The 27,981-nt window shown below is 46.2% G+C and overlaps 2 protein-coding genes and 1 pseudogene across 11 annotated transcripts; 1 reads left to right on the top strand and 2 right to left on the bottom strand.

Moving 5' to 3' along the window:
• Positions 1-1,214: 1,214 nt before the first annotated feature.
• Positions 1,215-21,091, bottom strand: COPS7A (COP9 signalosome subunit 7A). Of its 8 annotated transcripts, XM_074326123.2 has the most exons (9): positions 21,047-21,091; positions 7,439-7,895; positions 6,777-6,981; positions 5,030-5,105; positions 4,705-4,793; positions 3,509-3,732; positions 2,738-2,843; positions 2,424-2,575; positions 1,215-2,263 (listed from the first exon to the last, which is right to left on the bottom strand). In XM_074326123.2, exons 3-9 carry the CDS (start codon positions 6,936-6,938, stop codon positions 2,224-2,226), a joined length of 849 nt encoding a protein of 282 aa, XP_074182224.1. In that variant the 5' UTR covers positions 6,939-6,981; positions 7,439-7,895; positions 21,047-21,091; the 3' UTR covers positions 1,215-2,223. The 8 variants fall into 8 exon arrangements, with proteins under 8 accessions (XP_074182224.1, XP_074182226.1, XP_019609977.1 ...); XM_074326125.2 differs by lacking the exon at positions 21,047-21,091 and having other exon boundaries at positions 7,466-7,594; XM_019754418.3 differs by lacking the exon at positions 21,047-21,091 and having other exon boundaries at positions 3,509-3,711; positions 7,466-7,594.
• On the bottom strand, positions 8,054-8,904 carry LOC109459654 (small ribosomal subunit protein eS21 pseudogene; annotated as a pseudogene).
• Positions 21,079-27,981, top strand: PIANP (PILR alpha associated neural protein). Of its 3 annotated transcripts, none has more exons than XM_074326126.2 (6): positions 21,079-21,414; positions 23,659-23,718; positions 23,979-24,493; positions 25,231-25,312; positions 26,136-26,357; positions 26,710-27,981. In XM_074326126.2, the coding sequence occupies exons 2-6, from the start codon at positions 23,702-23,704 to the stop codon at positions 26,729-26,731; spliced, it is 858 nt and encodes a 285-aa protein (XP_074182227.1). In that variant the 5' UTR covers positions 21,079-21,414; positions 23,659-23,701; the 3' UTR covers positions 26,732-27,981. The 3 variants fall into 3 exon arrangements, with proteins under 3 accessions (XP_074182227.1, XP_074182228.1, XP_019609978.2); XM_074326127.2 differs by lacking the exon at positions 21,079-21,414 and adding an exon at positions 21,484-21,781; XM_019754419.3 differs by lacking the exon at positions 21,079-21,414 and adding an exon at positions 21,870-21,891.

Genomic DNA, 27,981 nt, shown 5'->3' with positions numbered 1-27,981 from the left:
AAAAACTGAGCCCACAAATAATCTGCTCCCCTCTCCCTATGCCTTGGTAGCCAGGAGCCCATCTTTAAGTCAAAGACAAATTGCATTTCCATGTCCTTGGGGTTGTGAACGGTCCCCCCAGCACCACTTTGGGTGTTGAGCCAGATAGTTCCAGCCCAGCCCACACTACACTTTACAACCATCCACTAAGGGATGGAAACTAGAGAGGTCAGGGAAGTTATGGAACCATCAGCTGGAATTAGCTTACAGGAAAATGGGATACTAAGTTCAAGAGAAAAACTGGGGCATGGGCAGAGGGGTGGGGTACAGGTTCAAAGCCAGGAATTAGCAACTTCTACACATTTGAAGGTGTGGAAGGAAGAAAGGATTTATTGCAGAGGTAGAGACTGAGAATCAAGGTGCAACAGGCTCACCAAGCTTGTCTAGGGAAAAGCTAAAATGAGAAGCCAAGCGTGTCAACTCCTGAAACAAGGCTCAGTGGACTGGTCCCATTAAGTTTCCATCGCCTCTCAAGACAATACACTCAACCAGCCCACTTTTAATTGAAAACTCAGGATCTTTCTAGTTCTATGACTGAATACCTTTAGGACCAGTGTAGAGTGTGTCCTAAATCTCCACCTACAGAATAGCACAAACTCTGGAGAGCAGCTCAGTCAACACTGGGACCCTTAGGAAGCAACTGCTTCACATGCAAGTGGGGTGCTCAACAGTCCCTTACACTAGAGCTTCCCAATTCTAGGGAGTGCACAGCAGCCCACGAGTGGAGATCAATTGTCTCAGGACACTGCGATGGAAGCTCTGCCTTGGACAAAAGACAGTATCCTGACTGCTGCTTCTTATTGTAGATCTGAGAGTTCCATGTGATTGTGAAGTAAAACCTCAAGTTTACTGGCAACTCTTCCTCCTTATAATTCTATAAGGTGGAAGGAAACAGGCTGAACTCAAGCTCCTTGAGAGCAGGGAGTGACCATCATTTTGCATCTCCAGTGCCTATTACATGTTGGTGTCAGTAGGTATCTACTACTTCTAAATGAATGTTGAGATACTGAGCATTTTGTCCAAAGTCATGTAGCCCAGGACTCAGCACACAGTATCTGGTTCTCTTCTTTTTCCAGAACTTTGCTTTAAAATGGATCGGGAATGAACCTTCTTCCCATCCACAAATATCAAAGACAGAAGATACCCAGTTCAGGGCATGTTTGTAGATAGACTTCTTTCTTTCTTTCTTTCTTTTTTTAAATTTATTGGGGTAACAATTGTTAGTGAAATTACATAGATTTCAGGTGTACAATTCTGTATTACATCATCTATAAATCCCATTGTGTGTTCACCACCCAGAGTCAGTTCTCCTTCCATCACCATATATTTGATCCCCCTTACCCTCATCTCCCACCCCCCACCCCCCTGTAGATAGACTTCTCATAGATTTATTTGTGTTATGTTATATATAGATTTATGTATATATACTTTTTTTATACAATCTATATCCCTTTCCCTTCCCCACCAAATTCACAAAAGGAAGTATAAATCCTTCCAGGACTGCCATCAGGCTTTCCAAGACAGCCAGCGCCAAGAAAAAAGCATCTCTCAACATCTCAAGAAACAGCTACCCTTCTTAGGCTCTGGGGTCATTGAAGCAGCAGCATTCCCAGGACCCAAGGGGAGGTGCGAGGAAAGGAAACAACTGTCGTGTGACAGAATTCTAGGATGAAAGTGTCCAGTGACTCCTACAAAGGCAGACTGGCTCCTAGAACTCTCAGAGTGGGAATAAAAGTGGCTCTGCAGATGCTGCCCAAATAGGCTGGGGCTCGGGAACAGAACTGGGGATTAGGCATGCAGGGGTGAGGTGGTAGGACAAGGAACGTATGTGGGTTATACTGGAGGCATCGCAGCCCCACCTACTCAATGACATATAATAAACAAGGACACGTGCTGGCTCTTAAAAATATATGGGAGAGAGCATGGCAGCGAGGATAAGTAGGACAATGGGACACATAAGAAAGTCACATAAAACAAAAAGTACCAACAAAAACATGACTTGTACTTGCCTCCTCCCTAGAGAAGGGGTGATCTATGCTTGGGGTTGTGGGAGAGAAGGGAGGTGAAAGGTCATGAACCTAGGATTATCAGCTGGCCAGGGGCACAGGAAGGCTCTTTGAGGACTCCTAAGGGGCAGGCAGGCAGCTGGGATCCCGTATACCCAGCGAAGAAACGACAGTCCCTTCAGTTCGACTTGGACCAAATCTTGGCACTCCCTCGGAGCCTGGCAAGGGAAGACAGACAGAGACGCTGCAGGGAATCCCCTAACGCCTAAAGGCGCCCCCATCCCCTACCCCCATGACTAAAGGGAGTGAGGACAGCCAGGTCTCTGAAGGAAAAGCAGGGCACCTTGGAAGCAAGCAGTTCCTGCCACATTGGCTTACCCCTTGCCTTTTGAGGCTTTCTTGCTGGGCTGGCGCTGGTTGGTGCCAGCAGCTGGTTCTCTCAGTTCAGTCAAGTGTTGCTCAGGGTCCTGAGATGTGGCTGCGGCAGCTGCTGCTGTTGTAACTTTAATGGTTTTTTTAAGGTTTGCGACCTGCCAGGACGAAAGGAGTGGAGGATAACAAGGAAGGTTCCAGAACCTGACAGTCCCTGCCCACCTTGCCTGTCTGCTCCAGCCCCTGTCCAAACCCCTTTGCACTGGACAACTGGCCCAGGCTGGAGGAGCTGGGTCTGTCTTGCTGCCCTGCCAGCTCACCTCACTCTCAATCTGCTGCTTCAGGCCCAGCTGCTGCTCCTTGTGCTGGTTGGCACGGCTCACCTGCTCCTCGATGCCTGACAGCACCACCTCACAGCCCACACACCTGCAGGAAGCGGGAGTGAGGAGCAGCAGGAGAGCTGTGATGACAGACTCACTAAAAACAGACTCCAAAAGGACCCTAGATCCTGGTATCCAAACCCTTTTCTGAGTTAGGAACCCTCACCAGGGCTCCTGGAAACCACCTACAACAATATTCCCAGGAGCCAGAAGGACACTCAGGTAGGAGAAAAGAGCTATAAGGAAGTACCTGGAGTGATGTACAAGATGGGAGTAGGAACTGAAAACAAAATAGGATAGGAGAAGCTAAAGAGAAAAAAAAGGTGTATGAATTAACTGAGGTTAGGGAAGGACACAAGGAGAAAAGCCAAAGTGGAAGAGGTCCAGGGCCTATGGACAATCAATGCTGGTTACAGATCAATGGGTTGAATCCAGTCTAAGAGGTGACCAACCTCCCAGTGAGGATCCTCTAAGAGTACCACTCCCCTTTCCCTTGGTACCACTATACCAAGGACACCATCTCCTGCCTCTTGCCTTCCAACCCCTCCTCCACTCCTTTCCTCTCTGAGAAGCCTTTGGAGGAACAAGCTCATTTCCCTTCATTCACCTGGATTCCACCTCTGCAGCCCAGCCCAGCCCTCACCCCTCCAAAGCACCTCTCCTTTCCTTGGGGTGAGAAGAGAAGGGACAATGCCAGGACACAGGTCTCACCATTCCTGTAGGGTTCGGGCAATGGCACTGAGGTCCTGGCGCTGGATGTCCCGCCCAATGCTGTAGTCAACCTCCAGCCGCTGATTGCGCTGGTCCAGGGAGCCACGCAGCACATCGGCGTACACAGCCTCAATGACAAGGTCTTCCAGCTGCCTCACGTTACGCAGGGCAAGGGCCTCCAGCAACACTGCATATGGGATACACTGGGGCCGAGGGAGGTTGGGCTGGGATTTGTGAGGTTCTGCTGCAGAGAGAGGCTTCCAACATTCTTCTTCCTTCCTTTCCCCAGCCTAGGCTCACCTGCCTACCCTCCCCTCCTACTCCTAAATATGTCTTCTAAAAGGTTGGTTCTAAAGCAAAATAAATAAAAGTATTCCCACCTGAAAAATAATAGCATGAGAAGGGCAATCTTAAAATGGAAGATTTATGCTCTCCCCCCACCCTTACCTTCCACACCATAGAAGAAGGAAGTAACCTCTGTGTGGGTGTCAATCCTCTGGCCACAGCTCAGGGTAGCACTCAGACCTTGGTCAAGATCAGCTTGACATAATGGGAGTGTGTGGTGTGGGAAAGGTCTGGAGTTACTGTTCACCATTTACACACTGCGTACTTCCAAAGAGGCTTCTCACAATAGAGAGCCTGATTTAAGTAAAATCATGAAAACAATGGGAGAGTCTAGTAACAACTGGGAGAGTGCAGATGGGCGGGAGGGGGATATTTAACGAAAAACCAAACCTAACAGGAAGTACAGAGACACTTCCAGGTTACATTATTTCTTATTCTAGGAATAGAAGCCTAGCATTTCACCAGAAGACAGAACCTTGTTCCCAGCTGAGCGCAGAGGCTGTTTGAACGGGAATTTCTATAATGGGGAGGAGGGTGATTGTTGAACAACACAGTGAATGGCATCCTAGTTTCTATTTGTACCCAAAACGCTAAAAATGTTTAGAATTTGATTAAAAAATTAAAAAAACAGAAAATTAAGAGAGTATTTAGCCTAAAAGGCTGCAGGTAATGGAGTTCAAATACAGACCTTGAAGTGACGGGGGGGCGGGGGGTGTGAGGGAGGGGACGGCAGACAGAAGCAACTGTGTGGTCAATGGCTGTCCGAGTACAAATTCTCTTCAGATGGCCCCTTGTGAAGGGCTATACAAAAGGATGCTCTTTGGCTCAGGACTGGGGGAACTGTCACTCACCTTGACTTTGGCAGCCAGGGTGACGACGGACAAGTGTCGAAGCTTATTCTTCTGAGCCTCTGTGAGCGGCGGAAGATTCCGGGCTTCAGCTAGGAGAAAAGGACAAAGTAAAGGAAATGTTGATTCCCTTCTCGTGGGAAGGCCTAGCCTCCTTCCACTGATTTTTTTTTTTTTTTTTTTTTAGTTGTCCATGCCAATTCAGGCATGACCCAAGACTCTGTGTACCTAAGGGATCTAAGTAGGGTACCGCAGGAACTTCTAAGTCCCTCCAGAAATTGCCCTTCTCCCATCTCCACTACTCTGGAGCTCCAACCCCTCTGGTTACCTAGATAGTCAGCATATGTCCCATAAGCAAACACCGTGAGCAGGCGGAACGTTGAAGCGAAGTCACTCTCAGCCAGCTGCAAGAATATGAGGGAAGAGATGACAGGAAGAGCCTCTCTGTTCACCCTCCTCCCAGCCTTTCCCTGTTTCAAACCCCACTTTCTGGCCCCATCGTTCATCTCCATTAACTCTCCCAGCTCACTGAGAGGAACTGTCTGCATCTTTCATCACTCTCGCCATAGGAAGGCCTCATTTCCACCTCTAGGCCTTTGCTTACACTACTCCCCCAAACCTACAATGACCTCTTCCTCCATATGCCTCCAATTCCTACCCTAAATTCAGAGTTTAAAACATTCACAGTGTTCAGTATCTAACACACACACACACACCCGACATTGCAAATGGTGTTGTTTGGTCCTTAGAGTGTTTAATATTTGTGAATTTGATTATCTTTAGGCAGTTTGTTATACTCCTTTATTTACCAGACTCCTGCCTCAGCCTCACTCATCTCTGACAGCTACATGGCCTAGGCAGTCATTGGAATTTGTGGCCTCTGCTTCAGACCTGCCTCACCCAGGGGGCTTTCCTCATCCAGGGCAGCCCACCCAGATCTCCTTTTCTATCACTGATCACTCATTCTGGCACTTACTCAATCAAGCCCTACCTAAGGTTGTTACCTAAGAATGTATTTCTTTCCAACAGGATTACAGACCTAGTCTCTGGTATCCCACTTAGGTCTAGCAGAGTTAAGCATGTAGTTGGCTCTCTCAATAAATACTTGCTAAATAAATGATATGTACATGTATATCCATTAGTCTGATCTCTGCAACTGGGAAGTAAGTTTCAGAAGGATAAGCTCTCTTGTCTCTTACTTTTCTGGCATTCCCAGACAACTAGCAGAGTGCGAAATACGCATACAATATATGCTTTTTCTTCACCTTGACTGAATATCTTTAGCTCCACTGCAGAGGAAAGCAGGGAAAGAAGGCAGCCAGTTTTCTCCGTACAACAGAGTGATCCCAGAAGGCTAAATCCACGGACTCAATCACTGGCCCTCAACAATTTAACTCATAGTTTGCCCACATACCACTGTCATAGCATCTCAGGACTTGGGCTGGTGTCATATATCTTGGCGACTCACCCACACTGGATTTTAAATTCTTAACTCTGCCACGTCTGTGTGAATAGTTCTCTATGCTGTGTTCCTAGCATCTTGCCACATGTCTTTATGAAAAAGGACAGCTTCTACCTGATCTAATTTAAGTGAATTAGCATATGGTGCAAAGAGGGGAGTACAGGGCATGCCAATTTCATGTTACATTCCTTCCATTTATACCCGACTTCACACTTTCTCATAATTTCACCTGATTTTTATAGTAACAGTGAGGGGCATTATCAGCTCCATTTTTAAAAGAGAAAACTGAGCCCCTAAAATAAAAGTGTCCTGACCAAGGTGACATGATTATTAAGGGCTATTACATTGGTAGAGACAGGCTGGAATCAGGTCTCCTATTCTGAATCACAGGCTCTTTTGCTTAAAAATATCGGGTTTCACAGCTCACTTATCCTCAAAGGGAAACTAAGAGGCTTACTTGTGTACTTAGTACTCTTGCAAGATGCCAGTTAATCATCATCCTATTCTTGTTCAACTAAATGGTTATGGGGTTACAAAATGAGCCCTGCCTCCCATTCTCAAATTCAAACTTTAGCCCCAAGCTTCCCTGTGGGCTATCCAGGTCAGGACCCACCTCTCTAACATTAGGCATATCCAGCAGTTCCCCAAACACGTAGACACCAGGGGCCTCCAGCACCTGGTGGATGAGTGTGGCCAGTGCTGCCCCCTTGGCCGACTTGGCCAGGAGCAGAAATTGCTCCTGGTTCTGCCCTGTCACCTTCACCTCGGCACTCATGGCTGCACTGAGCTGTGGGTACTTGGGCTCAGGATGTCTGGACCTGAAAGGAAAGAGGATGTGAAAATGGAGGTCCCTAAACAGTGGGGGAATGGGAAGTACAGGGCTAGGGGCTGATTGCAGAGGCACCGAGTCACTTCTGCAATGAGGAGTCAGAGATGGAGCAGTCTAAAACTCGGACCTCGGAATCCTAATACGGGCCACTTTGAAGGAAGCCTGGCTGATACAAGGTTGCCACGCCCACCCTCCTCCCATACTTGGGCCTAACCCCAAACCCCACCACATCCACCCCACTGAACCCCAAAGCACAAGATGCAGTGGGGGAATGGGTGTTACATGGTGTCCATCCCAGTGACGACGCTACCTCATATCTCCACTTGTGTCCCGCAGGTGCCCCCAACCACGTGACCTCACCCTCAAGATCCTTCCACGTGGCTCCGCCCCCTCCCTTAAAGAGGCCGCCCCGGGACCGTGGGCTCCCGCCGACTGCTGCGTCGTACCCTGGAATAGACTCTGCGGGCCGCTACCTGGAAGCTTCGTCTTCCAGAGCACGGGGCGGGACCGTAGCTCCGTCACCTCCGGCAGCTGTTCTGAGCCTTTCCTGCCACCTCCATGCAGGGTCGCTCTGGCCACTAAACTCTATGGATGACTTCCGGCCGCACTTCCGCTCTTGCTAGGCGGATTTTGGGCGGGATATTCCTCGCTCTCGCCTTCCGACTGCGGAAGTTGCTGTGAGCGACACACGCATTCTACTCTCTGATTGACTGTTGAGGAAAGACTGACTGTCGCTTTTTTCGTGCTTTGTTTCAATAAAACTTTATTGTTGGCCAACGCTAGATGCTAACTGTAGAGAGAACCTCTGATCTCAGGCAGGTACCAGGTGGTTCTGTGTCAGTTCCAAGCTGCCAGAAATCTGGAGACCTGGCTCGCACGGGGGTGCCTGAGGCAAGAGGAAGGCTGTAATGGAAAGAGAGGAGGAAAAACAGGGGGAGGGGCGGGAAGCGGGATTTGAGGAGGAGAGAGGAAGGAGACCACATCAATAATAGAAGTTTAGCAGCAGAAATCATCTGGGTAGTTCAACCATTCATTTCTTTGAGGAGCAAGAGAGAAGAAGTGGAAAAGGTAAATAATAGCTTACATGTATTGAGTCAGGCATCTTTTAAAATTTTATCCCATTGAATCCTCATAACTACAGCATCCCTAGTGTGACTCCTGGACACCATCTATCTTGATTACAACATGTACTTACAGAGTGATGCTTTCCTGTACATTGACTCTTTTAATCCCTGGGGAAGGAAAAAAACCTAGGTGTAAGGAAGGCATGTATTATTATCGGTTTACAGATGAGGAAACTGGGGTTCAAGTCTTTTCAAACCCGAAATCATCTTTCCACTTCACCATGATACTTTTTTTTTGGGGGGGGGGGTCACTATTTATTTAGGACAAATACTCCACATCTGTGATTCTCTCCAGTCAGAAGTTCTTTGAGACGATGCTGACAGCCTTAGCCAGTCGGAGAATGGAGTCATCTGACTCGCTCATCCTGTGAATGGCCCCACAGATAGCGTAGGTTTTAAACGCCGTTGAACCTGCCTGTCACCGTGTCAACCTCAGCCACATTCATCTGGATGGATGTATGGTCCTTGGCACCGATGATGTGGTTGCTGGCGGGGCATTTCTGCGGCACATACAGGTCCACGAACTCGCCTGCGTCGGTCTGCACGTCGGGGGCGCACCTGGTGCCGCCACCACGATGAGTGTGAGCACAGAAAGCTCACCAAGATACTTTAGGGGGAAAAAATTAACTAACATTTCTATAGTGTTTTATATTTCATACTGGTTTGCAGAAGTTCAGATGAGAATAAAAGTTAATGACATCTTGGAGGCTTTTGTGTTAAGCACTGAGCTAAGAGCTTTACTTAATTCATTTGATGCTTCTATAACAACAACCTATTATTGTTTCCATTTTCCAGATTGAAAAACTGAGAGCCAAGGAAGTTAAGTAATTTATATGTAAATGAAAGAGGAGAACGTGGAAAAAGAGGACGTAAATAAGAGAAAATCATAAGACTGATAGACTACTGCAACTGAAGGGACTTTAAACTTAAAATTTATGTTCCACATGGCGTGGTTTGTGGAAGAAAATGGGAAGCAGAAATAGGAAGGGAGAGAAAGAAGAAAAAGAAGGAGAAAGAGGTGGAAGAGGAGAAAGAAGAAGAAATGAATGGAAGAGATGGCACATAAAAGTGAGAAGAAATCAAAGACATAATAAAATATCCAAAGTTTGAAGGAACCAAAGAATTATGAGTTCAATCATCAATTTAAAGAGGAAAATAAAAAAAAAAATGAGAAAAGAATGAGAAAAGAGCCAACTATGTTCTATTATGTTTTTATTTTTAAAACTTTTTAAAAAGACTTTATTTTTTTAGAGTGTCGTTTTAGGTTTACAATAAAATTGAGAGGAAGGAACAGAGATTTCCCATATAACCCCTGCTCCTACACATGCATAACTTCCCCCATTATCAACATCACTCACTAGAATGGTACTTTTTTTTTCTTTCCAAGGATGAACTTATATTGACACATTATAATCATCCAAAATCCATGGTTTACCAAAGGATTCACTCTTGGTGGTGTACAATAAGTGGGTTTGTATGACATACATCCATCATTTAATATCACACAGAGTATTTTCACTGTCCTAAAATTTCTCTGTTCTCTGCCTATTCATCTCTCCCCACCCCCACTCCTGATACCTACTAATCTTTTTTTTTTTCTTTTCTGACTAATCTTTTTGTCTCCATAGTTTTTTTTACTTTTTCCAGGATGTCATAGTGTGGGAATCATGCAATATGTAGCCTTCTCAGATTAGCTTCTTTCACTTTAAGTTTCCCCCATGTCTTTTCATGACTTGATAGCTGATTTCTTTTTAGCACCAAATAGTATTACATTGTCTGGATATACCACAGTTTATTTATCTATTCACCTACTGAAGGACATATTGGTTGCTTCCAAGTTTTGGCAATTATGAATAAAGCTGCTATAAACATACATGTCCAGTTGTGTGTGTGTGTGTACATAGTTTTTTACTCCTTTGGGTAAACACCAAGTAACGTGATTGTTGGGTCATGAGTAACTATGTTTAATTTTGTAAGAAACCCACCAAACTGTCTTCCAAAGTAGCTGTACCATTTTGCATTCCCACCAACAATGTATAATTCCTATTGCTCCACATCCTGGTCACCTTTTAGTGTTGTTAGCATTCCAGAATTTGGTCATGCTAATAGGTGTGTAGTGATATCTTGTTTTAATTTGCATTTCCCTGATGACATAAGATGTGGAGCATTTTTTCATATACCTACTTGCTGTCTGTATATCTTCTTTGGTGAAATCATTGTTTGGGTCCAATTGTCTGTTTTCTTATTGAGTTTTAAGAGTTCTTTGCATATTTTGATGAATAGTCCTTTACAGATTTGCCTTTTGCAAATATTTTCTTCCAGTCTGCGGCTTGTCTTCTAATTCTCTTGATATTGCCTATCTCAGAGCAGAAGTTTTAAATTTCAGTTAAGTCCAGCTTATCAATGATTTCTTTCATCAATCATGTCTTTGGTGTTGTATCTAAAAAAGGCATCACCTTACTCAAGGTCATCTAGGTTTGTACTTATGTTATCTTCTAGGAGTTTTATAGTTTTGCATTTTACGTGTCCCAGTCTATGTAGGTCTGTGATCCACTTTAATTTTTGTGAAAGTTGTGTGTGCATTCAAAGTCTGTGTCTAGATTAATTTTTTTTGCATGAGAATGTCCTGTTGTTCCAGCACCATTTGTTGAAGAGACTATCTTTGATCCATTGTATTGCCTTTGCTTCTTTGTTAATGGTTAGTTGACTATATTTATGTGGGTCTATTTCTGGGCTCTCTATTCTGTTCCATTGATCTATTTGTCTATTTTTTTTTTGCAATACTACACTAGCTTTATCAGTATAGCTTTATAGTAAGTCTTGAAGTCAGGTAGTGTCAGTCTTCCAATTTTGTTCTTCTCTTTTAACATTGTATTGGCTATTCTGGGTCTTTGCCTCTTCACATAAACTTCTGAATCAATTTGTTGATATCCATAAAATAACTTCCTGGGTTTGTGATTGGGAGTCCATTGAATCTGTAGGTCAAGTTTGGAAGAACCTGACAATATTGAGTTCTCTTATCCATGAACATGGGTTATTTCTCCATTTTTAAAGTTTCTTCTTTAATTTTGTTCATCAGAGTTTTGTAGTTTTCCTCATATAGACTTTATATACATTTTGTTAGATTTCTACTTAAGTATTTCAGCTTTGGGGTGTTAAGGTAGATGGTATTGTATTTTTAATTTCAAATTCCACTTGTTCATTGTTAGCATAATAGACATTAATTTTTGTATATTAATCTTGCATACTTCAATCTTATTATAATTGATTATTATTTAGTTCCAAAAGGATTTTTTTTGGTTGATTCTTTTGGATTTTCTATATAAATTATTACATCATCTGCAAAGACAGTTTTGTCTTCCCAGTCTATATACCTTTTATTTCCTTTTCTTGCTTTATTGCATTAGCAAAAATTTCCAGTATAATGTCAAAAAGGAATGTTGAGATGGGACAGCCTTGCCTTGTACCTGATCTTAGTGAGAAAGTTTTGAGTTTCTCACCATTAATTATGATGTTAGGTGTATAGGGTTTTTGTTATTGTTGTTCAACTTTTTATAAGTTTTAATGACAACCCTTTGATGTGCATATTAATATCTCAGTTAACCTGTAAAAATACCAGCAATCACAGAAGTTAATTTGTTGTGGTGGCCAGATGGTTCAGTCGGTTAGAGCGTGAGCTCTTAACAACAAGTTTGCTGGTTCGATTCCCACATGGGCCAGTGAACTGCGCCCTCCACAACTAGACTGAAAACAATGACTTGACTTGGAGCTGATGGGTCCTGGAAAAATACACTGTTCGCCAATATTCCCCAATAAAATAATAATAATAATAATAATAATAATAATTTGAAGGTCACCAGTATAAGTGGTAGAACTGAGATCCAAATGCTAGTTTGTCGGATTCCAACACCGTGTTAAGAAAGAGAAGAAACAAGGAAAAAGAAAGAAGAGAGGAGGAAGAAAGAGATAATTTGAGATCTAGTCTTGATTCAGCCAGGAACTAGCTATGACGTTAAAGCAAATTGTGTCATCTGTGGTATCTCCTCTTCCATGTTTGCAAAGTGAGAGATAAATAAAGTCCCCGAGGCCAATTCTGATTTTGATGTTTTATGGTTCTGTGAAAAAAAGAAGAGTAAAAGGAGAAAATGAGAAAACAAGTGGAAAAGGAGAATTTGGAGAAAGAGAAGTGAGGGATAGACAAAAGAAGTGAGATTAGAAAGAGCAGAGAGAGAAGAGGAGGAAAAATAGATGTAAGAAAGAAATAGAAATGGGAAAAGTGGGAAGAAAAGTAAAGATCTCCAAGCAGAGGATTGAAGCTAATTAAACTTAAATATACCTAGGATGTAACATTCATCCCTTTGTTACTAAGTTACAGTTATGTACAAGGCATGTGCCAGGTGCTGTGTTTTTTTTTTGTTTGTTTTTAATTCTTTTATTGGGGAATATCAGGGAACAGTGTGTTTTTCCAGGGCCCATCAGCTCCAAGTCGTTGTCCTTCAATCTAGTTGTGGAGGGCACAGGTCAGCTCTAAGTCCAGTTGCCGTTTTCAATCTTAGTTGCAGGGGGCACAGCCCACCATCCCATGCTGGAATTGAACCAGCAACCCTGTTGTTCAGAACTTGCGCTCTAACCAACTGAGCCATCGGCTGCTCCAGGTGCTGTGTTTTTAATGCTAAAGATAGAACACAAGATGCACTTAAATAAAACCAGAGAGGCTGACTGACATTCAAGGTGTCAGACACATAATAAATAAAATATTCATCATGGATTCAAAAGGTATATATTGAGCACCTCTGATTGACAGGCATTGTTCTATCTACCAGAAATATAGACACAATTCCTGCTCTCTTAGTATTTACATTCTTTTGGTGAGACTCAGGCAATAAATACATACATATACATATACATATACATATACATATACATATACATATACATAAATAAATATTATGTCGAAAAACAAGAGGGAGATGGAGACATTTTCTGTTTTATATATGGTAATAAGGAAAAGCCTCTCTAATAAGGTAACAATGGAGCAGAGACCTTAAAAAAAAAAAGAGCAAGTCATGTGGATTTCTATGAGGACAGTGTTCTAGGCAGAGCAAACTACAAGTACAAAGATGAGAACATATTTAATATGTTTGAAGAACAGCAAGGGGACCTGTATGGCTAGAGCAGAGAGAGCAATGAGAGAAGTAGTGGAAGAGACCAGAGAGGGAAGAAGCCAGATCATATCAGACCTTCTGGGCCATTGTAAGGACATTGGTTCTTCCTCTCAGTGAGATGGGCAGCCAAGGGAGGATTTGAGAGAGGAGTAACAGGATATAACCACCCATATGTTTAAAATATGATGGCTACACGGACAGAAGGAACAAGTCCAATTAGGAAACTACTGCAATTATCCAGGCAAGAGATGGTGGTGGTAGCAATGGAAGTGAGAAGTGGTTGGGTTCTGAATTTGATTTTAAGCTAGAGTGAAGAGAATTTGAAAGTGGATTAAATGTTAGGTGTGAGAGGAGAAAGGGTTAAGAATAGCATCGTACAGGCAAGCTGCACCAAATTTCAAAATGCAGATCATTTTAACCTTATACAAACTTTTCCTGAAAAATAGGAAAATAAAGGACACTCCTCAACTCATTCTATGGGATCAGAATTACTTTGATAATCCAACGAGAAAAGGCAATACTAGAAAGGAAAATTACAGGTCAATCTCATTTGTTAAGAAAGATGTAAAAATCTTCAATAAAACACTAGCAAACTGAATCCAGCAATGTGCAAAAAAGATCAAAATCCAAGACTAACTTGAATTTATATCAGGAATTTCAGGGTAGCTTAATATTAGAAAATACATTCATTTTATTCATCATATTAAGAGACTAAAGGAATAAATCACAGAATCATCTCAATAAATACAAAAAAGCACATGATGAAATCAACAAACATTTGTGATCAAAAAATCTTTTAGAAAGCTAGAAAAGAACTTGTTAATCTGATAAAGGAATGCCTGGTATCACCAATTCTATTCAGTCTTGTAATGGGGATCCTAGCCAGAGTCAGAAAAGGGGAAAAGAAAAGTTGAAGGATTACATAAAAACAGAAACAAAGCTGTTACCATCTATAGAAAGTGTGAAAATGTGATAGCATATGTAGAAAATTCAAAAGAATCTACAAATAAATTATTAGAATAAGAGCTTAACAAAATTTCTTGACAAAAATGTACAAAATCAATTATATATCTCTATATAAACAACAATGAGACGATGAATAATTTTAAGTTACCATTTGCAATAGAATGAAAAATATCAAATACCAAAGTATAAATGTAAGAAAATATGTGTAAGACCTATATGCAGCAAATTATAATTTGTTGTGAGACACTGAAGAAGGCCTAACATAAATGGAGAAATATTATCATGCTCATAGATTAAAAGTCTCAATATCTAAAGGAAGTCAATTCTCCCCACAGTGATTTATAGATTCAGTACAATCCTCATCAAAATCCCAACAGCCTTCTTTGTGATTGAATGGAACTGACAAACTGATTCTAAAATTTACATGGAAATGCAAAAGGACAAGAATGGACTCTTGAAGGTGAACAAGATGGAAAGACTTGCTTTACCAAATACTAGAATATAATTACAAAATCATAAAAATTGAGATAGTATTGGCACAAGATAGATAAATTGATCACTGGAACATAATACAGAGCCATAGAACGGACTCACATATATATAGACATTTGATTTATGAGAGTTTGCACTTTTGAGCAACACATTTCAATGTTGCCGTGACCATTGAGTATCTATATGAAAAAAATAAAACCAAACCCCTATCTTAAACCATATACAAATATCATTACCTACTATACAATAGACTAAATGTAAAAGACAAGGCCAAAAAGGAACACCCACGGAGCCATAGGTAGGGGAGTCATACCACTATAGTCTCACTGGAGGCTGGATTCACACCATGTGCGACCTGCTGTCCGCTTTTCTGCCAACCAACTGACTCCCCATTTGCTAGCTGCAATCCACCTCTCTGCAATCCGCAATCCACACTCCACACTCTGCCGCTTGCTAGCTCAGCCACCAGGTTCTTGCTAGCCCCCATTTGCTGCTAGTGTAGCCACAGCAATTATATTAGTGGCCAATGGCTCACTGGTTACAGCTGACAGCCAACTAGCGACAGCTGATGGCCATCCAATCACAGTTGATGGCCATTTACTACCTTTCCATGTGAGGGCGAGAGCCTGGAAACTGCACTCCTGGCTCTGTCCCCACATATGCCTATATCAAAATTAAAAACTTCTTATAATCAAAATACGGACAGTCCCCACCTTATGATGGTTCAACTTATGATTTTTCCATTTTAGGATGGTGCAAAAGTGATACGCATTCAGTATAAACTGTACTTTGAGTTTTAAATGTTGATTTTTTTCCATGGCTAGCAATATGCAGCTCATTACTCTCTCATGATGCTGGGCAGCGGCAGTGACTTGCAGCTCCCAGGCAGCCACACAATCATGAGGGTAAACAACTATATTCTACAGTGTGCTGTGTTGCCAGCGTTTTTTTGGATCTTGTGTTTTGTGTTTTTGCATCCCATCATGTGTACAAAACACCCATCTATGTCTCCTGCTTCTGGTGAAAAGAGAAAAGCAATTACTCTTGAGATGAAACTCAAGATAATTGCCCAACTGTAGGCTAATGAAAGTATTCTGAGCATGTTTAAAGTAGGCGAGGCTAAGCGGTGATGTTCGGCAGGTGAGGTGTGTTAAATGCATTTTCGACTTACAATATTTTCAAATTACGATAGGTTCCTCAGGATGTAACCCCATCGTAAGTTGAGAAGCATCTGTACATCATGAAGAAAGTGAAAGGACAGGTCACAAGTATCTTCACAAAGGAGAAAATACTTGCAATGTGTAAAACTGACAAAAGATGAGTATCCAGAATATATAAAGAACTCCTACAAATCAATAAGAAAAACACAAACAACCCAAATGATCAGGCATTTCCAAGAACAGGAAATTAAAAAGGCTAATAAGCATATGTAAAGATGCTCAACTGCATTAGTAATTAGAGAAATGCCAAATAAAACCACAAGGAAATACTACTATACACTTTCTGGGTTGGCAAAAATTAAGAAGTCTAAAACTACAAGTGCTGGAGACAGTGTAGATCAATGGGAACTCAAATATTGCTGGTAGGAGTGTAAATTGAGAAAAACAATTTGGCATTCTTTCTCAGAGATAATTATTCTTAGACCTCCCAACCTAGCAGTCTCACTGCGAGATACAAGCTCCAGGGAAACACTTGCACATATACTGGAAACAAATACAATAATGTCCATAGCAACAGTGTTTATAATAGCAAAAAACAAAAAAAGGAAACAAATCACAAATCCATCAACAGAATAAATTATGTGCACACAATGGCGCATTGTATGTATTCCAGTGAAAGTGTACGAACTCCAGCTACATGCAACAATATGGATAAATCTTGGCAATGTCAAATTGAGTGAGAAAACAAACATGTACAAGGAGATATAATATAATTTTTATAGAGCTGAAAAATAAGCAAGACTAAACAACATATTGTTTAAGCTTATACCCATTTGTGAGAAAACTATATTTAAAAAACAACAGAATAGTAAAATAAAATTGGGGAGATAGCGATTATAAGGAGGGGGCAGTGCAATGGGAGGATGGGGGCCGACATAGATGCAAGTTATTGGTAAATTTCTAGTCCTTGAGTTGGGTGGTGGTTTCACAGATATTCATTCTATTTTTACACTTTGTAACTAACATATATATTAGCATCTTGTGCATCAAATTTTTATATGTAGAAAATTATATTTATATATAATATAAATACATATTATATTTGTATATGTATATTTAAAGATAATAAAGTCAAATAAAATACTAGCCAGCTATAAAGACATTAAAAAAAAAAAAAAAAAAAGGTGACTCCAGGGTATTTGTCCTGATCAACTAGAAGAATGGAAATGCCATTTCTTAAAAGAGGAAGTGCTAAAGGAGGGGCAGGTTTATAAGTCTGGGAGAAGGGAAGGGGCTGGGCTGGAGACAAAAGTTTAGGGGTCATCAGTAAAAATTATATTTAAAGCCCAGAAACTGAATGGGATCCCCTGGGGTGTGACCATAGATAGAGAAGAGAGCCAAGATGCGGCGCTCAGAGAGATGAAGAGGAACTGGTAAAGGAGCAGGAGAAACCAGTGCAGGAGGACAAAAATCAGGACAGTACGGCATCGTAAAAGTCAGGTCAGAAAGCATTTCTAGAGTGGGACCTGATCACCTGTATCAAAGGCTGTTGACCAGCAAGTAAAATGACACTGACAATTGACCTTTGGACTTGGAAACGGGGGGGTCCCAGGTAGCCTTGACAAGAGGAATTTCAGCAGGGTAGTCTGAAGGGGTGGGTTCACGAAAGATTGGGAGCACATCCATGAGTCAGAATACTATGAGGATGTGTGAAAGGATGACAAAGCCCTCTCTTCATTGATATGGGAAAATAGCAAAGACACACTGCTAAGTCACAAAGGAAAGATGTAGAACAGTGTACGTGGTATGCCAACTCTTATGTAAAATACATGGGGGGATAACAATGTATACTACTCTTTGCTTGTGTATGGATAAAGAAATTCTGGAAGAATACATAGAAATTAGTCACAATGAGGGCAAGGATGGGAACTAGAAAGATGGTGGACAGGGTAAGAGTAAAAACTTTCATTATATAACTTTTTATATATTGAAAGCTTTTTTGTACATATGAATGTATCACCCATTCAAAATAATGAATTACAAATATTAAATAGTTTAAGTTATTAAAAGAGAAAGAGAAGGAATAAGAGAAGTGGAAGAGATGGTGAATGGAGACAATCTCCTGAGATGCTTTGCTTTAGAAGGGAAACAGAGAAGGGCAGACACTGGATGGGGACATGGAGCTAAGGAGGGTTTGTTTTAAGCTGTGAGAAATTACAACATGCTTCCATGCTGCTGGGAATAATCAGGTAGAGAGGAGGAGAGACACGCAGGAGATGGAGGGACAGTCATTGGAGTGAAGTATTTGAAAAGGCCTGGGATTCCCCCCAAGCCCCAAGGAGAGGTGGGGCTGGGATATGGTGGTGCAAGTGGGAAAGTTCTTCTCTGTCTGCTTCTATTTTCTCAGAAAAGCAGAAAGTAAGATCAGCTGAGAGTGAGAAGAGTTCAGAAGTACGCTGAACATTGGAGGACAGGAAACAGAAATGTATCCTGACAAATACTGGGACACCCCCCGCCCCCGCCACACACATACACACCAGAAAATGAGCCCAGAGATAATGATAGAGAAACCAGCAGAGCCAGACACAGGGAGAGAATTTATAGACTGTGGAATGTGGGAAGGTCCTCAAATTATCTGAAGACACATTTATCTATCACTCTGTATTTCATTGTCTCCCTCACTAGATCCCAAGTTCCAGGAAGAAAGTGATGGCTTTGTTCTTGCTCTCCACTGTATCCCTGCCCACAGCACACTACCCAACACATAGTAGGTGTTCGAAAAAGAGTCGTTGAAAGAATGAATGAATCAAGAATACTAGAAATACATGATAATGATTTGAAGTCCTCAGCGTAAAAGGCACTTAGACTGGAAGTGAATCACTTGATAAATCTGACCCACACGCATCATATAATGAGCCCTCTTACAGCACATCCTCAGGATGCCTTGGGTTCACTGGGGCCCAGGATACGGTATGATCCGTGCAGCCTGCTTCACATGGCCCGGTTCATAGCCCATGTGCACTGACTTTCCCCTGCCACTGGGAGACACTACGAGGACAGCTCACACACTGCTGTTCTGACCTCAGAGTGAAGAACTCTCAGGGACAGGGAAGCAGGAGGGCAGCCACTGCAGACGCTGGTCAGAACAGCAGGCTTCCTTCCGGGAGGCAGGAGTGCCAGGCTAATGATAGTAATAGCACAGCGGATGAAGGGTGATTGTCTGGAGGGGCGTGGGTGTAAGCAGAGACTCAGCCGAAAGCACTGTGCACAGATCACAGGGCAGAGATCAGGGAAAGCAGGCAGATAGAAAGGCAAGGCAAGTGGGGGGCAGAGGAGAGAACGAAGAGTTCCAAGTGGGCAGAGATCTCAGGTGAAGTTCAGTAAGCAATAAGTATTAAGCATCTGCTATATGCCAAGCACTGATATAGGTTACAGGGGAAACAAGGCAAAGGAGATCTTTGTTTTCTAGTGTATGTGGTCATGGGGGGCAGAAAATAAGCAGTAAATAAGTATAAGATCATTTCAGAGTGATGAGTTGGAAAGACAATGAAACATATTGATGAAATAAGAGCGGGCAGCTGAATGGCAAGAGGGAGTCAACCAGGTGAAGGGCGGCACAGAGGATTCCAGGAAGAAGGAAGCCAAAGTGCAGGGGTGCTAAGAGAATGGCTTTGGATGTTCTGAGACATCAAGAAATCCAATCTGGCAGGAACAGGGTTTGAACATTGAGGAGGAGTACAAGTTGGAGGGCCCCTCCTAGCAAGTCAGGTTTATTCCAATTCCCAAAGCCACTCAAATATTTTAAGCAGGGAAGAGCATGATATGATTAAGATTTTAAAAAAAATATTACTAGCTATTGTGAAGACTAGTTTGTAAAGGGCAAGGGCAGAAGTGAGGGACCAGCTAGGAAGCTATTGCACTATTCCAGATGAGAGGTGACAGCTTGGCCCAGGGTGCGAGTAACAAAGACAGAGAGAAGTAGATGGATTCAGGATGTATTTTAGATGCAGAGCTCACAGAACTTGCTGGTAAATTAGACACAGGGTGAGAGTTAATGAGAAAAGGGAAAGGGAAGGAAGGATGTTTCCTAGGTTTTTAGCCTGAACAAGTAGGATGGGGAACACTGGGAGGAAAATGGATTGGCCAGGAGAGAATTCGCGACATGTATTTTAGCTGCATTAGCTTCACATCTATTAGACGTCCAAGTGGAGATGTCAAGTAGGTTGTTGGATAAATGAGTCTGGAGCTACGGATGTAAATTTAGGACTTGCTGACATTTACATAGTATTTAAGTCCTGGGACTGGATGACATCACTGGACAGAGACTGTGGAAATAGAAGAGGGCCAAGGACTAAGCCCTACGAAGCTCTAACGTTTAGAGGTTGAGCAGACAAAGACTCAGAAGGAAAAGCCAGGGAGGCTGGAGGGAAACTAGGGAGTGTGGTGTCCTAGAAGTGCAACCCGAATAAGACAGGGTAATGTGATAGAGATGAATGGGATAGGATGGGGTGAGAGTAGGGGCAGAGGAAGCTACTTTTGATAAGAGAGGTTAGGGAAAGCCTCCCAGAAGAGGTGACATAGGATCTAAGTGAAATATTAACGAAGAGTCATTGTGAAAAGCCGGGGGGTGGGGGGGGGGGATGTTATAGGCAGAGGCAACAGCAAGTGCAAAGGTCCTGTGGCCAGTTAAGCTTCTCCAGTTCTAGGCACATAGGTCAGGTCCAGTGTAGTTGGGCATAAAGTGTTAGGAGGAAATCAGAGCGCTACACAGAGGCTAACTCACAGAGGGCCTTGTCAGTCACAGGAAGGAATTTGGATATTCTGAGTGCTAGAAAAGCTGAGTAATGCGGCTTCGTTTACCTATTTTAAAGATCATGTGGGTTGCTTTGTTGAGAACTGCATTGTAGCAGGGCCAGAGTGGAATCTGGGGGATACAAGAATGGTGCGAGGTCTTCACTGCCACCCCCACCTTGATCCCTGGCACTCGGCACTCTCCACTTGGGACGAAACAGAGTTGAGGACGCAGAGCATTGGGTGATTCAGAATCTCAGAAACTAACTAAGGTGACCATGGGTGTCCAAGGAGTTGGGGGTGAAAAGGCTGCAGAAGCCCGCCGTTAGAACCCGGGGAATCATACGGTCGCTCACCTGCGCTGTCCTCTCCAACCCTCCACCTGGAACACAGCTGGGCGCGACTCCCGTGGCGCGGCAGCGGGAGGGTTAAACCGTGCGTGGCCTACAGGCGGGAGGGGGAGAGGCGGAGACCCAGCGCTCGGAGCTACCGCGCCGAGCCCAGCCGAGCCGAGCGCAGCCCGAGCCTTGCCGAGTCGAGCCGAGACGAGCATCTCCCGCCGCCGCCGCCCCGCGCCCGGGGCGCTAGCCCCCCACCCTCTCCAGCGCCCCGCTGCTGGCCAGGCCCCCCGACGATGCCCCATGTCCCACCCGCCCCCGCGACCCCCCAGCCCAGCTCAGCCCTGAGCCCCGGCAGCTGTTGCGCCGTCGCGCCAGGCATGCAGGTGAGTGAGAGGGACCCCCACTCCCCCAGTCGAGGGAGCCCGGCCCAGCCCTTCCCGACTCCGCGCCTTTAGCCTGCGTCCCTCCCCGCGCGGTCGGTCGCCGGGGCTCCAGCCTCCAGCCTCGAAGCGCTCCTTTCCTGCCGTGCTCTCCGTCCCTCCTCGGCTTCTGGCTCCATCTGCCCTCCTGGCGCAGCGGCCGCGGTCCCCGCAGCTGCCTCCATCCTGCCTTTGGCTCAGGCTTTTTGCATCCTCCAGCTTCGGGTTCCCTGCCTGCTCTCGGCGTTCCCTCCCTCGGAGTCCCTTTGCCGACCTCCTGGTCCTCGTTCCTCCCACCCCTCTTTCTTGCCGCTTTCCAGCCCAGTACCTGGTGCGCGTGCCTGTGGGAGGGGTGGGCTCTGGGCAACGCTAGTGATGGGGCTGGGATCCCCCACCCCAAGGCTCCCGCCCCACCCCCAGCTCGTCTCTTGCGCACAACAGGTCGGTGAGGCGCGAGGAGAGGGTGGGGGTGGCGCGCCAGCCTGGGGACTGCGGGCTTCGTGGAAGGGATGGCTAAAGGGGGTGCGGGTCCGGGGACTGGAGTTGACGTCGGTGGGAGGGGGAGAATGCACGAGCCGGAGAGGCAAGTGAGTCCAGGAGTCAGCTGGTCACAGATGTCCCTGTGAGCCCTTCTCCACTTCACTGGTTCGCTCCTACTCTTCTTACTCCCTCCCTGCAGCTTCCTTCGCTTGTCCCTTTCTCCCGTCTTCCCACCAAGCCCCCGTCCCTATCTCTCCCCATAGCCCCATTTCCCTTTTCATTGGAAGAAACAATTTCCAGCTCCTCCATCTTTGCAGTTCCCATCTTTGGTCCCCATCCCTTCCTCTCCTCATTTTGTCCTCAGTATTATGCTCTGTCCTTTCCCATTTCCTTTCTCCCCGACCCTGCTCTTCTGGACCCCTTTCGCCCTTCCCCTTTTCTGTCTCCACTTCCCTTCCTGCCTGGACCTTTCCTTCCTGCCGTTCCCCCTCCTGCCACTGCTCCTGTGATCCCTTCGCCTCAGTTTCCCTCCCTGACCTTTAACTTACTCTGTTCTCTCTTCAGCATCCTCCAAGCTCCCAGTCTTCTGTACCTGCCCCCCTTGCCAGGCCTTTCTTTTTCAGGACTGACCTGTGCCTCATCCTATGCGTTCTGCCTGCTTCCTCTTCACCCTTCACCTCCTCCCGGTTCACTCTTAACCCACCTTCCCTTTCTGGGCCCTTCACCCCTTCACATGTCTCCCCACTGTCCACTTCCCTATTCCCTTCCCCAGATTTTCCCATCTTATTCTCACTATTCTCTGAGAGTACTTAGTGTACAGATTTGGAACCCAGAAACCAGAGGACACAGGGTGTCATATCTTCATTCACTCTGGGGAGCCTGGTCCCCCTGGATCCACCACCCTCAACCCTGAGAACATGTCCTTCCTTTTTCAAAGGCAATCATCCCAGTTCTCCCAGGACTCTTTACCAAGGGAGCTATTAGGTTGGTGCAAAAGTAATTGCTGTTTAAAAGGTTAAAAATAATTGTGAAAACCGCAATTACTTTTGCACCGACCTAATACATGTGAGTGGGCGGCCTCTCTCCAACTCCACCTCCCTTCAGAAGGCACCTATGTCTTTGGATGATTAAATATTGAGCACAAATGATATTCTGTAGTTTTTCTCCCAGCCACCTCTCTCTTTCACCAGCTCTGTCCTTTCATCTCTCCATCTCCTCTTCCCTTTCTCCTGAAGATGTAGATTCCTGGGGCCAATCATAAGAGAAATGCCTGGAACTACAAGTGAGGTGGACAAGCTGGGATCCTCCCCTCTGCACACGCCACACACACATTCACACACTCACTGAGATTGATTTCCTCCCCCCCCCCCCATCAGGCTCCCTCCCTAGCTGTAGGTGCTCAAGGAATCACAAGGTTCTTGGCTCTAAATTAAGATCCAAGAAAAGCTTGGAGCTGTGGGCCAAGGAAGTGAGAAGGAAGCCAGCTTTAGAAGTGAGAGTAGACCCTGGGGTGGCGAGGTAACAGGGACCTGGAGAGCTGTAGAGAGGGGCTGGGGGCCAGACCCGGAGCCACTCTGGGAGTTTTCCCCCGAAGGATGTTCAGCAGCAGTGCATCCAAAGCTGGCAGTGAGCAGCCTGGGAGGGGAGGGGGGGGGTAGAATTTGTGGATGAATGAGCTGGGGAAGTACCCAGGGCAGGGTGGGGATGACGACTCCCTCTCTCCCGCAGTAAAGGCTAAAAATCTGGGTCACAGCTGAGGAAGACCTCCGACATGGAGTCCAGGATGTGGTAAGTTTGGCACAGCAGAAGGAGCTTGGAGGCCACTTTCCCTGAGGTCTTGGCCCTTTCTCCCCAGGCCCACCCAGGGCCTCCCATCCTCAGGGCTAGACCCTAGGAAGACAGGAAATGAGGCTGAGTCTTCCCAAGGCCCACCTGCTTTTGGAGAGACCTGGAGGGAGGTAGCTGGGGATCTCCAGTATGAGCCTGTCTTCCCCACACATAGCCCCCAAATGGGCTTCTGTCTCATCCTTTTTTCTCCCTTCTTGCAGGCCTGCACTGCTGCTGTCCCACCTTATCTCTCTCTGGCCACTGTTGTTGCTGCCCCTCCCACCACCTGCTCAAGGCTCCTCCTCCTCTTCCCCTCGGACCCCACCAGCCCCTGCCCGTCCCCCATGTGCCCGGGGAGGCCCCTCGGCGCCACGTCATGTGTGCGTGTGGGAGCGGGCACCCCCACCAAGCCGATCCCCTCGGGTCCCAAGATCAAGGCGGCAAGTCCTTCCTGGCACTGCGCCCCCTGCCACCCCATCAGGCTTTGAGGAGGGGCCACCCTCATCCCAGTACCCCTGGGCTATTGTATGGGGCCCTACAGTGTCTCGAGAGGATGGGGGGGACCCCAACTCTGCCAATCCTGGATTCCTGCCCCTGGACTATGGTTTTGCAGCCCCTCATGGGCTGGCTACCCCACACCCCAACTCAGACTCCATGCGGGGTGATGGAGATGGGATCATCCTTAGAGAAGCACCTGCCACCCTGCGGCCATTCTTGTTTGGGGGCCGTGGGGAAGGTGAGTGGGAATGGAAGAGGCTGGTAGGGATATGAGGGTGGGGAGGCTGGTTGAAGACTCCAAGGGCAGCAACAGAGGGCTTGTCTCTTAGCTCCTTCCACAAATGTGTCAGGCACTAGCTGGCACAGGAGGCAGAGATGAAGATGTGTCTGAGTCCTCGAGGAGCTCAGGTCCACTGGAGAAGACAGATGTGTAAACACTTGGGGATGTCAGTGCAATAAGTGCTTGACCAGAGGTGCACACAGCATGGTTTTAAGAAAAGGGAGAGACTGCTTCTGCCTAGGGATCAGGACATCTGCCAAGAATTGACATATGAGCTGGACCTTGAAAACTGAGTGGGTGTATTCCGTGCAGAGGAACACCATGGATGAAAGACCTCCAGGGTGACATCTAGGCTCAGGGACAGCAGAGACAGGGGTAATGGTTTGGGGGCGAGACCAGGGCCGAGATGGACATTCCCACCCCCTGGTTACAGAGGGGTTCTCTCTCACCTTGGAGCCCCCTCCTCATCACATGTATACAGAAGGTTTGAGAAAGTGGACAAGGATTCTGGAGGAGAAGAGCTGAAAACTCTGGGGGAAGCTGATGAATAGAATAAAGGGTGGGGCCTCCAAAAAGAACTGGGCAATGTGGATTCAAATGGTAGCCCTCCTCAAGCTTACCGAACCTGCAGCCTAGCCCTACTCTGGTTCCTTCCACCTCAAGCCTCCCTAAACCTTTCTTCCCACCCCTATCAGGTGTGGACCCCCAGCTCTATGTCACAATTACCATCTCCATCATTATTGTTCTCGTGGCCACTGGCATCATCTTCAAGTTCTGGTAAGCTGGGGGCAGGAGGGGACTGCCCCATTGCTGGCAGATGGGGACTGAATGAAATGTTTGGCTGGAAGGAGGGAAGGAGCAAGGGCAGCAATTTTGCTGGGGGTGGGATAGGAAATGTTGGAGTAAAGCAAGACCATAGAGAAGGGTGGTAAGGATTTTGGGGGGGGAGTGGAAAATCCTTCTCCCAGGGAAACACAAGGAAAATTGGAGAGGTAGGGGATTATTTATGTGCACTGAGGGCTTTGGTGGGCATCCCTTGTTTCCATTTCCTCCAAGACACAGAAAACTGACCCAGTCTTCATAGCCCCTTCTTAGGTTTGCCTGGGGAGGAAGGAGCAAATCTGGAGCTTTCTTTGCACGCATTTAATAATGGGTCAGAGATGAAGATACATTAGTCCTTCACACTTCACTGAGAAAATCATCAGACTAAGGTGCCCAGGTCATTAGCTGACTTTGAACTAGAACTAAACTTGCCAAAGCACCTACTGTGGAGAGAGATGGCTCTTCTGGGTATGCATGGGAGAGTAGGCTATTCTGGGTGACTCTACCTGTTGGTGGGGAGGAGGTACTAATTCTGTGGATGGCAACTAGGATGGGAAGATGGTTTAGATCCTGGAGCCCCAGTGGGGTGGGGCAGGTGAAGTAAGTGGCTTTATGGACACACGGTCTCAGGAGATTTGGTGTAGGGAACTGTTAGGGGCCAGTTTCTCTGCTGTAGGATGTTAGGGATTCCTGGGGGAGGCTGGGGGTGACCAGCCCTGCAGGCGCAGGATGGTGGCTTCTTAAGTGTGTGAGAGAACCTCTCTCCTTCTTTCACCAGCTGGGACCGCAGCCAGAAGCGGCGCAGGCCCTCAGGACAGCAAGGTGCCCTGAGGCAGGAGGAGAGCCAGCAGCCACTGACAGACCTGTCCCCAGCTGGGGTCACTGTGCTGGGGGCCTTTGGGGACTCACCTAGCCCCACCCCTGACCATGAGGAGCCCCGAGGGGGACCCCGGCCTGGGATGCCCCAGCCCAAGGGGGCTCCAGCCTTCCAGTTGAACCGGTGAGGGCCCAGGGCAAAAGGATGGGGGGGCGGTTGGCCATTTAGTTCTCTGGAGCTGTGGTTGGGGGTACTTCCTCCTGGGCGGGTGGGGAAAAGGTAGACCTGGCCCTTCAAGAGCCCCTGGCTCTCCTTCCCAGCTTGGTCCCTGGCCCTACCAAAGGGCCTGTACCCCTCCTCTCTGGGGGGACCCTTCCTTCTCCTCCTCTCTGTGGATCTATGTCCTGTTCTCATGCTGCCATTTAACTCCAACTCTGCCCTCTTAATCTTGATTCCCTTTCTTTGTCTTGGACTTCCCTTTTGATTCTGGCTTATCCCTTGGTTCCTGACTGTGCCCTTTCCCTCTTCCTCTCAGGATTCCCCTGGTGAATCTGTGATGCTCCCCCAATGTTGGGGTGCCGCCAAGCAGGAGGCCAAGGGGCCAGCACAGCCCCCATCCCACTGAGGGTGGGGCAGCTGTGGGAGCTGGAGCTGCAGGCGCTCCTGGCTTCTGCCCTTGCACACCAACCTGGATCACTCACTGGCCCCATAGGCAATCCTACCTGCTCACCCTCCTTTAAGTGGGGACCTCACATATTTGTGGCTCTGGTCCCCCATCCCCACCCTTGCACACTCACATGAAAGCCTTGCACACTCACCTCCACCCTCACGGGTCATTGCACACACTCATGCTCTTGTGCAGCCAGTCTCATGTACCCTCTCCCCGTCCACCTTTCTCCCCTTGCTGTTCCCTCATAGTCTCCTTTTTGTTTCACTTTTCACTTTCTCTTCTTCCCACATTCCAAGCTCAGCTCAGTCACTCAGTGGTCTGTGGGTGACTTTACCATTTCCTCTCACATGCATTTCCTGGCCCCATGTTGTGGTGTTGCCTGTCGTGCCCACACTCTCCCTCATGAACACCCACTGATCTAGTTACTGTGGCTCCTGCATGCTGCCCCAGAGGTGGGTGGGAGGTGAGCTGGGGGCTCCTGGTGCCCCCTCTGTCATGGTCCCATCCTGTTCCATGTCACGTGTTTCAGTGTCCCCGATCCACTCCACGGGCACTCTCATTACCCTGAGGGCTACTCCATAGGAATGAGGGTAGTGAGGCCCCACACTTTTCCCCTCCCCCACTGCTCAAGTGTTGTCTGGAGATGGGTTTTGGGGAACTCACCTGCTGCACTACATGAGAAAGGGGCTCCCATTGTCCCTTCCCTTCCCCCAAAGTCTTTTGTCTTATCTGTCCTGCCTGTCTCTGTGTGTCACTCTCTGGAATTCAGAGCCCCCCGAGCCAGTCTCCCCAGCCTCCCTGAGGGCCTCCCTAATTCCAGAGGCTGCCAGGGACTGGAGCCAGCTGGTTCAAGGCCATGGGGAGCTCTACCTTCCAATCTACCCCTCCCCTTCCTGGGCTCCCTCTCATCCCTCCCACCTTCCCTCCTTTGTTCTTCCACTCTCCCTCCTTTTGCCTCCCCACCCCAGGTTTGTCTCTACTTCTCATCATTTCTCCCACCTTCCTTCTTTCTTCCTCTTACCTGGCTCCTATGCTGTGATATATATTTTTGTATTATCTCTTTCTTCTTGTGGTGATAATCTTGAATTCTTGTGGGATGTAAGTTTCAAAATTTTCAAATAAAGCCTTTGCAAGATA

The sequence above is a fragment of the Rhinolophus sinicus genome, chromosome 1 (assembly GCF_057876585.1).
Source record: "Rhinolophus sinicus isolate RSI-liver-muscle chromosome 1, RSI-T2T, whole genome shotgun sequence".
In the NCBI taxonomy this organism is placed as follows: Eukaryota; Metazoa; Chordata; class Mammalia; order Chiroptera; family Rhinolophidae; genus Rhinolophus; species Rhinolophus sinicus.
The sequence above is the reverse complement of the archived record's forward strand: the minus strand, read 5'-3'. Positions and strand labels throughout refer to the sequence as shown.

Bases quoted from the DNA above. Each gene is read 5' to 3' on its own strand.
- COPS7A (XM_074326122.2), bottom strand. The intron at 2,576-2,737 runs GTGAGCTGGCAG...TCGTCCTGGCAG, and splicing joins AGCAGCAGATTGAGAGTGAG to GTCGCAAACCTTAAAAAAAC. The intron at 2,264-2,423 runs GTAAGCCAATGT...TTCCCTTGCCAG, and splicing joins AAAGCCTCAAAAGGCAAGGG to GCTCCGAGGGAGTGCCAAGA.
- PIANP (XM_074326126.2), top strand. The intron at 24,494-25,230 runs GTGAGTGGGAAT...CACCCCTATCAG, and splicing joins GTTTGGGGGCCGTGGGGAAG to GTGTGGACCCCCAGCTCTAT. The intron at 25,313-26,135 runs GTAAGCTGGGGG...TTCTTTCACCAG, and splicing joins GGCATCATCTTCAAGTTCTG to CTGGGACCGCAGCCAGAAGC.